Source organism: Peromyscus leucopus, chromosome 8b, assembly GCF_004664715.2.
Source record: "Peromyscus leucopus breed LL Stock chromosome 8b, UCI_PerLeu_2.1, whole genome shotgun sequence".
NCBI lineage: Eukaryota > Metazoa > Chordata > Mammalia > Rodentia > Cricetidae > Peromyscus > Peromyscus leucopus.
In genome coordinates, this window is record NC_051086.1 from 53,667,241 (window position 1) to 53,678,137 (window position 10,897).

A 10,897-nucleotide genomic window follows, 5' to 3' on the forward strand; every position below is an offset into this window, starting at 1 on the left:
AAAGTACTGGTAAGCCTTGTGGAAAACATAGATTAATAGAAATGTGTGGAATTAAGTTATAAAAGCTAGTCAATAATGAGCCTGAGCCATAGGCCCTACATGTTGTATTAATATAAGTCTCTGTGTTGGGAATGAGCAGCTGGGGAACTGAGCCGGACAAAGGAAAACTTCCAGCTACAGATCTCTGAGTTCAAGGCCAGCCTGGTCTACATAGTGAGTTCCAGGACAGCCAGGGTTATATAAAAAAGACCCTGACGCATAAAAACAACCAATTAGAAATGCAGCAGGTGGGCACCACTGTGACCACAGCCCAGCCCCTTCCTCTACTTGACAACACCAGGCAGGACGTCCTCCCACCGAGAGAGAACCAAATAAAGACAGCTGAAAGAGAGGCCTTAAATACAATCTTGGGAGCGTGGGAAAAGGTTTTCACTGGAAATAAATCATGATATCAAGGACCAGGAAGATTGAAAACTAAAGGAAAATAGTCAACAGATCTGAAGCGCTAGAACATGAAGGTGTGAGGATTATCTGAAAAAGTGTTTTGAAACTCCAGGATGAAATGAGGGCTAGGGATACAGTGTGCGTGTGAGGGAGGCCCTGGGTTCAATTCCCAGTATGGATGGGTGGAAGGAGGGAGACAAGGCTATCCTGGACTAAAAGACAAGGCTGTCCTGGAGGAGGGGGAGGGATGGGGAAGAAGAGGAGGAAGAGAAATAACATCAGGGAGAACACACTTCAAACAAAAACAGCCCTGAAGTCTAGGTTGAGGGAAGAGAAGTTCTAGGTTGTGATCCTAGAACCCCAGCATGCTAGAGGCTGAGGCAGGAGGACTGCGAGTTGTAAACTATCGGACCACACAGTGAGTCAGGGACCACACAGTGAGACAGGGACCACACAGTGAGACAGGGACCACACAGAGAGACAGGGACCACACAGTGAGACAGGGACCACACAGTGAGACAGGGACCACACAGAGAGACAGGGACCACACAGTGAGACAGGGACCACACAGTGAGACAGGGACCACACAGTGAGACAGGGACCACACAGTGAGACAGGGACACACAGTGAGACAGGGACCACACAGTGAGACAGGGACCACACAGTGAGACAGGGACCACACAGAGAAGAAAGGGAGAGGCAGAGACAGACAGAGAGACAGAGACAGACAGAGAGGAAAGGAAGGTGAGAGGAGAAAGGAAGGGATCGAGCAAGTGCAGGAGAAACGGGGCTGGAGAGATGGCCAGTGGTTAGAAGCACTGGTTTCTCCTCCAGAGGCCTGGGGTTCACAGCCATCTGTAACTCTAGTTCTGGGGATTTGGGCCCTCTTCTGGCCTCAGAGGGCTCCCGAACAGGTGATTCATATAGTTTCACACACCTGTGCATACATTAAAAAGAAAAGAATTTTTTGTTGTTGTTGTTTTTCAAGACAGGGTTCTCTGTGTAGCTTTGCACCTTTCCTGGAACTCACTCTAGCCCAGGCTGGCCTCGAACTCACAGAGATCGGCCTGCCTCTGCCTCCCTAGTGCTGGGATTAAAGGCGGGCACCACCACTGCCCAAAAGAAAAGAATTTAAAGCTAGCTACGCATGCCCTACCAGGGAGCCAGAGAAGCAAGGCAACACCAGAGGTCCCTCATGGTTTCTATGTCACCTTCCCGTTTCCGCTCCTGGTGGCTCCTCTCGGTGGTGGACTGTGGCCTGGAAGTAGAAGACAAATCTCTTCCTCCCCCAGGCTGCTTATGGTCGGAGTGTTTTATTACAGCAACAGAAATGAACAATGACAACCAACTGCAACTGGGCTAAGCCAGAGAACTCCATTCCAAGACATCATGTGCCCAGGTTGGCCTAAAATCCTCAGGCTCTCCCTGCCTCAGCCTCCACAGTGTGGGATTACAGACAGGGATGATGATGGCTGGCTCATGATTGCATTTTCCCCCCAAACTAAAAATCTCTTTCAGAGCCAGGTGGTGGTGGCCCAAGCCTTTTAGTCCCAGTACTCAGGAGGCAGAGGCAGGTAGATCCCTGTGAGTGAAGCCACTCTGTTCTACAGAGGGAGACCCAGGACAGCCAGCCAGGGTTATACAGAGAAACCTTGTCTGGAAAAACCAATATATATATTTCCAAATGTCTTTTTTATTTTATGTGTATGAGTGTTCTGTCTGCATATACACTGTGTCATGCTTGGTGCATGTGGAAGTCAACATCAAATTAAAATAAAATTTTAAAACATTTATAAAATACAAAAAAAAAACAAGATTACATTAAAAACTGCTCCCAAATGAACACTAGCTAAACAATGGGACTGATGTGGTGGCATACACTAATTCCAGCTCCTGGGAGGCAAAGGCAGATCTCTGGGAGTTCAGGGCCAGCAGTTCACATACGCTCCAAGGCAGCCAGGACATGAAAGAGACATGAGGAGACGCTGTAACAAATAAGATAAACCGAGGATAAATAAAAGTGTGAAACAGAGTCACCATTATGATCTTTAGAGGAGCACAGATGAAAACCGTGAGGAGCGGTCACTGCACACCCGTCACAGCGGCTGTCTGTGTAAAACCACAGCGGCCAGCAGGTGGGGGGCCATCTTCACACACTGATGGGGGGACCCTACAACGTTCGGACAACTCTAGAAAGCTGTCAGTTGTTTGTTTGTTTTCAAGACAGGGTTTCTCTGTGTAGCCCTGACTGTCCTAGAACTCACAGAGATCCGCCTGCCTCTGCCTCTCCAGTGCTGGGATTAAAGGCGTGCCCCACCACATCTGGCTCAATTTCTTCCTTTTTGAAAGCATGTCTTCTTTAATTATGTGTATGTGTGTATATGGGTATCTGTGTGTGCATGTGCATGTGAGTCCTGGCCTGTGAAGGCAGAAGAGAGCATCCATCTTCTAAAGCTGGAGTTAAAGACGTTTGTGAGCTGCCCACCATGGATTCTGGGAACCAAACTCAGTCCTCTGAAGGAGCAGTACCACTCCTATGGGCTAAACCATCTCTAGTCCCAAAATGGGACCACAGATTGTGGTCAGCCAGGTGTAGGAGCAAAGGAGATAAAGCAAAGCAGGCAGTGCTGTGGACAAGGCTGCAGACACCATCACTCTTTCCCAAGTCAGGGGTCACTGCTCACCTCCTCCAAGGTGCCCATCCCGGGTGTCTTCCACTCCCTTCACATAGTGTACCTGGATCCAAGCGAGCCGACCAGCTTATAAACTGATGTGATGGTAGCATTCCTGGTGGGGGAAGGGGACCAATAAACCACACTGAGACTCTGACTGTCACATCTTCAGCTCCTAGACACAGAGGTGTGAATAGTGAAGAAAGCATAGAGAAGCTATCAAAATGTCTCACTAGGCCGGGTCGGTGGTACAACACTTTAATCCCAGCACTATGGAGGCAGACAAATTTCTAGGAGTTCAAGGCCAGCCTTCTATACAGAACAAGTTCCAGGACAGCTAGAGCTACATAGTAAGACCCAGGCAAAAACAAACAAACAAAAATGTCTCATGGGTAAATGGTACTCATCATGCAGTTGGAAGAACTGAGTTTGGTCCCTGGAACTCACATGAAGGTGGGAGGAGAGAAATGATTCTACAGAGTTGTCCTCTGCCTCTACATGTGTGCTGTGACATGTGGGTGCACACACGCACACATATACACACATACTAATAAATACATATCACTAAAAGTATAAATGTAGGCTGGGCAGTGGTGGCTCATAACTTTGATCTCAGCACTTGAGAGGCAGAGGCAGGTGGATCTCTCTGAGTTTGAAGCTAGCCTGGTCTGCAGAGCGAGTTCCAGGACAGGCAGAGCTACACAGAGAAGCCCTATCTTGAAAAATGAAATAAAAAGTATAAATGTAGGGGCAGGAGAGATGACTCAGCAGTTAGGAGCACTAGCTGCTCTTCCAGAGGACTCAGGTTCAATTCCCAGCCCCCACATGGCAGGCCACAACTGTCTGTAACTCCATTCCAGGAGATCCAGCATTCTCACACAGACATACATGCAAGCAAAACACCACCGCACATAAAATAAGAATAATTATTTGAAAAAGAAATTATTTAAAAAAGTGTAAGTGTGCTGGGCAGTAGTAGCACACTTTTTTTTTTTTCCAAGACAGGTTCCTCTGTGTAGTTTTGGTGCCTGTCCTGGATCCTGCTCTGTAGAGCAAGTTGGCCTCAAACTCACAGAGATCCGCCTGGCTCTGCCTCCCGAGTGCTGGGATTAAAGGCAGTGCGCCACCACCTCCCAGCAGCACTCGCTTTTAATCCCAGTGCTCACAAGGCAGAAGCAGGGGGGTCTCTGTGAGTTTCAGGCCAGCCTGGTCTACAAATCAAGTTCCAGGACAGCCAGTGCTGTTAGAGAAACCCTGTCTGGACAAACAAAACAACACAAAATATAAACGTATGTAACAATAAATTTGAACATCTAAATGAAATAGATGATTCTATTAGGAAGTATAAATCAGGGCTGGCAAGATGGCTCATCAGGAAAAAGGAGCTTGTCACCAAACCTGATGACCCAACTACGATTCCTGGGACCCACATGGTGGAAGGAAAGAACCAACTCCCACATGTCCTCTCACCTGCCCACAGGTGTTCTGTGTGCCCCACGCACACACAATAAATAAATAAAAATGTCATCCATCCCCTAACCACGGTCTCTGTACTTGCACACGAAGGCAGGAAATCGTTGTTACTTTATGAGCCAAGACAGGGATCCCGGGGCAGGAACTGACCCTGGAGGAAAGAAAACCCAGGACCACTCAGTAGGCACAAAAAATGTGAGCTTCTGCTCTGTTTGGAAATTTTTTCAACTTTCAGATCTTTGGAGAAACAGAACATGCTTCCTATTTCAGAAGTTGAAAAATAACCAAAACTCTGACTTCCTGGGCTCCCTTGGCAGCTGGGCACCAGGCATGTGACTAACCAGACTCACATCCAGGTTTCTGTTAGCTCATAATCGCAGAGAAGGAGGGACAGTGTGGAACTCTGCAGCCTCAGGAGTCTCGGAACAATGTCTGGCTCAGCGGCTGAGGCGACACAAGCTTCAGTGACTTGGTCCTGCAGCAGGGGCAGAGATCTGCTCACCAGACTGGTTCTACAGCAGGCTTCTGGGAACGGTTCCTGGCCACATAACTCCCTGTCTGGTTTTCTGCCCAGAAAGTCTTTGAAGTAGCCAATGTCGTTTTTTGTTTTTGTTTGGGGGTTGAGACAGAAACATGTTATGTAGTTGAGGCTGGCCTCAAACTCATTATGTGGCCAAACCAACCTCATCTTAGCAATCCTCCTGCCTCAACCTCCTCATAGCTGCTGGGATTAGAGGTATGCATCACCACATGCAACACAAGACATGGTAATGCTGTTTTGCCTAGGCTGGTGTGGAACTTCCATCTCAGCCTCCAGAACAACTGAGGCTATGGGCACAGGCGACAATCTCTGGCTGTGGTCATTTTTCCTTTTTTTGAAATGAAGTGCTGGGATTAAAGGTGTGCACCACTTCCCAGGCCTAGGCCATGTATCCTTTTCCTGTGGCTCATACCCGAAAGGTGATAGCACTACAGTAGAAAGACCTCCATCCCCAAAGGTTCACCATCAGAGCCTCCATCTCTGCTCACTTCTGCCTCCCCTCTGATTCTGCCCTAGTTGTTCCACGTAGCAAATGATGTGAGCGGCAAGTCCAGAAATCGGCTGCAGTTCATTGTGTCTACCCCTTGTCCGGTCATCAGCAGTGAGGGGAGATGGGGAAAGTTCCTGTTCATGATCCCCCTCTGAGGAGGTAGGATCTTTACACTATGACATGGGCACTGGCCCAACAGACGTAACAGCTGACTTTCTGCAACACAGGACAAACCCAGGCTTGCAGAAACAAAACAGTTCCCAGAGGGATGAATGTTGAGCTGGAACTCACCAGAAATGTGTTCGGAAAAGGTAATGAATGAAAGTTCAAGTACGGCAAAGAGGGATAAGGAGTGGGAGAGCACTAGACAAGGGGGCTGAGCAGGCAGGTGGGCAAGACTCAGACTTGCAGGCCTGGAAGGCCTTGTGAGGTACTGCAGACTGCCTCCTGAGAGCTGTCAGGAGCCATGATGAGGTCAAGTGGTTGACAGATTAGCACACTCGCAGGCAATTCTCCCATGGAAAATAGAAGGGAAGTTAGAGATTTCCGGGATAAACCAGAAGGCTACTGCAGGATAGGAAGAGATAGTGCCCTGGCCTGGGCAGTGGGGGATGGAGATGTGAAAGAAAGCAGAGTTAATTCAGCAAGCCTCGATAATGGGGGAGTCCGAAGAAGGCAGTAGCACTGGGAGTATTCAGAGTCATCAGGTAAATGAGTAGCTGTGGACAACAGAGGAGGAGTGCTATTTCTCTGTGGGTTTGTTTGTTTGGAGAAAAAGTCTCAGGATACAGCCCAGGCTGGCCCTGAACTCATGCTCTTCCTGCCTCTGCTTCCCAAGGTCTAGGAGTGTAGACAGTTCTGCATCTTCATGGCTGGCAGATGAAGCGATTCAGATAATGAAGTTGTTCATTGGTATTTTGGAGTTTTGGTTTTCGTTGCTTTGTTTTGTTTTTTGTTGTTGTGTTCATGAGAAGGGTCTTCCTTTGTAGCCCAGAGATGGCTTCAAACTCATGATCTTCCTGAGCCTCTCAAATGAGGTACACTGTTTCTGTACTTGTGGAATATATAAGAAGAGAGGTCGGAGAGACAATCAGACCTAAGGATCTTGGCCTCAGGGAAAAGGGTCTAGACCAGGGATAAAAACATGAGTCTGGGGCAGAGGTGATTAAAGGCACAGCAAAGTATGTTCCAGGTGTTTATGGAGTATATGTTAGGAAAGCCCAAGAATGCTCTGAAAACAGGTTTACTGCTGCAGAAAGGGAGAGGAAGAGGGAGCCACAGAGAAGGCTGAGAAGGACCAACCACACAAGCAAGAGGAAAACCAAGCAAATGGGTGTCATTCGTCATGTCCCCAGAGGGACGAGCCCAGGGTATGGATGCTGCAAAAACGTTTAGAGAGCATCAGGCAAGAGCCCAGTGGATGGAGGAGAGGGTGCCAGCAGCCCCAGGTTTGGGGGAATCAGTTTAGAGCTAGGAAAGGTGGCAGTGGGGTGTGAGGGAGCAGCAAAGGAAAATTAGGCATCTCTAAGAACAGCTATGGAGGGGGAGGAGGGAGGGCAGCAGGCAGAAGCTGCACAAAGTTGGTGGTTGGAGAGTCTCTAGATCTTTCCAGGGTGGCAGGAAAGGGAGAGTGTAAAACCAAAGAGGGTTCTGGGGAAGGCTGTGGAGAAAGGTGATAAGGGCTTGTCCCTGGGGGGAGACTGGTCCCTGAGTCCCAGGAGTTGGTTATCAGGTTGTCCTTTCCTCCACAGGTCCTCTATCTTTTTCCTGCTCTTGGCCTGGCTCTCCTTGGAGCTGGAAGAGAGAAGGACCCAGTCATAGCCTGGAAGAAGCTCCGTGCCTTCAGAGGTCTTTCTGCCTGACTGTAAGCTGGGGCTGGGACCAGAGGAGGAGGATCTGAGCGGGGACTAAGAACCAAGGACTGAGGACAGGGGTGGAAGAGAGGGAAAAGGCTGGGAGGTATGGAAGCTGATTCTGGAAGGCATCCTGAGAGCTAGAGCAGTGCAAGACTGGAGCCTAGGAAAATGATGCCAACGGCCAGGGTGGCATCCCTTATAACTCCCTTTGCCCACAGGTTCCTATGGCTCTCTTCATCCTGCTGTTCCTGCTGCCAAGCCCCTCACATTCCCATCCCACTTGTGATGTCTCCAAAGTGACCAGCCTGCTGGAAGTGAACTGTGAGAACCAGGGGCTGACCGCATTGCCCGCAGACCTGCCAGCAGACACAGGCATCCTCCACATGGGCAAGAACAAGCTGGGTGCCTTCTCCACAGCATCCCTGGCGCATTTCACTCACCTCACTCAGCTGGACCTGGATGAATGTGAGCTGACCAGCCTGCAGACTGATGAGAAACTGTCGAAGCTGGATAACCTGAAATTATCCCACAATAATCTGCGAAGTCTGCCCTCCCTAGGACGGGCTCTGCCTTCACTCACTATCCTTGATATCTCCTTCAACCAGTTGGAATCGCTGTCTCCTGGTGTCCTGGAAGGTCTAAGCCAACTCCAGGAGCTCTACCTGCAGAACAATAGTCTGAGGAGTCTGTCCCCTGGACTCTTCATGTTCACCACCAAGCTGAACAAACTCAATCTGGCCAACAACAAACTGCGTGAGCTACCCCCTGGGCTCCTAGATGGGTTGGAAGATCTTGACACCCTCTACCTTCAAGGGAACTGGCTTCGTACAATCCCAAAGGGCTTCTTTGGGACCCTCCTCTTGCCTTTTGTTTTCCTCCATGGCAACACCTGGTATTGTGATTGTGATATCCTCTACTTCCGCAACTGGCTCCAGCAAAATTCCAACAATGTCTACTTATGGAAGAAGGGTGTGGATGTCAAAGCCATGACCCCTAATGTGGCCAGTGTACGATGTGCCAATTTGCGCTCTGCACCTGTCTACTCCTACCCAGGGAAGGGCTGCCCTGTCAGTGGGGATAGGGATATAGACTATGATGACTATGATAGTTTCTCTGATGTACCTGCTACAAGGGCTGAGGTCAAGTTCTCTACTAACACCAAAGCCCATACTACCCACAGGGGCCTACTCTTGGAGTCTCCTACATCTCCAGACAGCCAAATGCCTTCTTGGCCTCCAACCCACAAACCCACTAACAAACAGGACACATCCACACACATACAGATCTCTCATTTCACCACACTGCCACAGAGCATGAAATCCAATGTACACACTTATAGTCTAAAACCCAAAACTATGCCCATCATCACCCCAATCACCCTAGAGCCTACCTCTACCCTGACTAGCTCAGAGCCCAGCACCACACCAATGCTTACCGCCTCCACTCTGACTATTCCAGAGCCCACCGCTTCCACCCTGGCTACCCCAGAACCTAGCACCAACCCAGTGCCCACCACCTCCACCCTAACTACCCCAGAGCCCAGCAGCACTACCCCAACCACCCCCACCCTGGCTCCCCCACAGCCCAGCAACACTACCCCAACCACCCCCACCCTGGCTCCCCCACACCCCAGCAACACTACCCCAAGCACCCCCACCCTGGCTCCCCCACAGCCCAGCAGCACGACCCCAACCCCCCCAGAGCCCAGCACCATCCCAACCACTCCAGTGTCCACCATCACCCCAGCGTTCACTACCACCTGGGCGACTGTCCCAAATGAGACCAGTTCAGAACTATTCTCTACCACAGAACTCTCTTTACTCCTAGAATCCATCACAACGACCCCAGAGTTGAACAGCTTCCTAACTGTCCACGTGATGGCTCAAGGGAATTCTGACACTTTCAAAAGCGATCCTTTTGTCAACTCTGAGTTCTGTTGTCTCCTCCCCCTGGGCTTCTATATTCTGGGTCTCCTCTGGCTCCTGTTTGCCTCTGTGGTGCTCATCTTGTTGCTGATCTGGACCTGGCACGTAAATCCACACTCTCTGCACTTCGGCCTCTCTGCCACCTTGGCCACAAGCACACACACCACAAGTCTGGAGGTGCAGAGGGGAAGGCAAGTAACCGTGCCCCGGGCCTGGCTGCTCTTCCTTCAAGGGTCACCCCCCACTTTCCGTTCCAGCCTGTTCCTATGGGTGAGGCCTAATGGGCGTGTTGGGCCTCTGGTAGCAGGACGAAGGCCCTCAGCTCTGAGCCAGGGTCGTGGTCAGGACCTATTGGGAACAGTGGGTATTAGGTACTCAGGCCACAGTCTGTGAAGGTGAGTCCTTTGGAGATCCTGAAACACTCAAAAGACTCTACTGGGATCTATGCTGGGAGTGGGGAGGTGGGGGCAGTGGTAGATGAGACTGCCACAGGGGCATTCTATTTACTTCTTTATCTGAGGCCCCCTCTTCCATCCAGAGCTCACTAATCAAGAGAGGCAGTGAGGTGATGGAACCAGGTGGTCATAGAATCAAGTTCCCTATGTTGCTTAGAAAATTGCCAGGCCATATGGTCACTGCTACCATTTTGGGGAAGAGCTAGAAACAGCAAATAGAAATGGAGCATGGGGCACTTGAGAGGTGGCTCAGAGGTTTAGAGCACTGACTACTCTTCCAGAGGTCCTGAGTTCAATTCCAGCACCCACATAGCAGTTCACAATGGTCTATAACTCCAGTTCCAGGGGACCAAACACCCATGGCCGAACTCCAATGCACATGAAAATAAATTAAAGAAAAATAAGAGATAAAAGGGATCAAAAATAAAAAGAATTCAAAGTATTAAAAAAAAAAAAAAGAAATGGAGCATGGTTCCCACATGGAAGAAAACTTGGAAAGCCATTATCAAGACAGGAGTACTATCCCTAGGTATCATGAATTTTTTTTTTTCTGTAACACTTCTTAGTTTTCCACCAGCATTTCCTGTATAATAAAAATGTTTTTAAAAAGAATGTATCTTTCTTTGGGATTTGAGAACAGCTGGAACACCTGGTACAAGAATTCCCACGGTCCTAGCTGCCCCCACCCTGACCCCAACCACCCAACAAACCTCCAGCTGTAGCTGAGGGTGGGTAGGTGGACATAAGGGGTACTTCCTCTACCTTCGTGATTCTTCTGCAGGATTTGAGGACCCCCCAGGATACCTCAAACATCACCTCCAGAATAGAACAATGCCCTAGAGCTGAGAGCCAGTGCTAAAGCCTGCCTGCCTGCAGCAGAGGTGGGTACATTCCTCAGACCTCCAGAGCACAAGTCTGCACACTGGCCAGGTCAGGACTGGGGAAGGGTGTCATCCTGGTGAGTTTGACTATGAGTCTTAGGTCTGTTGCTTGCAAAGCTGGATGTAACAGGCCCCTCCTCTCCCCCAAATCCACTGATTC

General features: G+C 49.6%; 1 protein-coding gene and 1 long non-coding RNA gene across 4 annotated transcripts; one reads left to right on the forward strand and one right to left on the reverse strand.

Moving 5' to 3' along the window:
• Positions 1–1,556: 1,556 nt before the first annotated feature.
• On the reverse strand, positions 1,557–4,918 carry LOC119086940. Its single transcript, XR_005090352.1, has 3 exons — positions 4,587–4,918; positions 3,129–3,231; positions 1,557–2,429 (listed from the first exon to the last, which is right to left on the reverse strand). It is a non-coding gene; the product is annotated as an uncharacterized LOC119086940 (long non-coding RNA).
• Positions 4,919–5,279: 361 nt separating this feature from the next.
• LOC114686338 (platelet glycoprotein Ib alpha chain-like) lies at positions 5,280–10,897 on the forward strand. 3 transcript variants are annotated; one of them, XM_037200926.1, is made up of 5 exons: positions 5,290–5,325; positions 5,848–5,931; positions 6,876–6,990; positions 7,372–7,484; positions 7,695–10,897. In XM_037200926.1, the coding sequence occupies exons 3-5, from the start codon at positions 6,966–6,968 to the stop codon at positions 9,792–9,794; spliced, it is 2,238 nt and encodes a 745-aa protein (XP_037056821.1). In that variant the 5' UTR covers positions 5,290–5,325; positions 5,848–5,931; positions 6,876–6,965; the 3' UTR covers positions 9,795–10,897. The 3 variants fall into 3 exon arrangements, with proteins under 3 accessions (XP_037056820.1, XP_028716832.2, XP_037056821.1); XM_037200925.1 differs by having other exon boundaries at positions 5,280–5,931; XM_028860999.2 differs by having other exon boundaries at positions 5,280–6,990.

Coding starts and splice junctions, on each gene's coding strand:
- LOC114686338 (XM_028860999.2), top strand. CDS start 6,966: ATGTCCCCAGAGGGACGAGCCCAGG. Junction 6,991..7,371: donor CCCAGAGGGACGAGCCCAGG/GTATGGATGCTG, acceptor TTTCCTCCACAG/GTCCTCTATCTTTTTCCTGC. Junction 7,485..7,694: donor AGAGGTCTTTCTGCCTGACT/GTAAGCTGGGGC, acceptor CTTTGCCCACAG/GTTCCTATGGCTCTCTTCAT.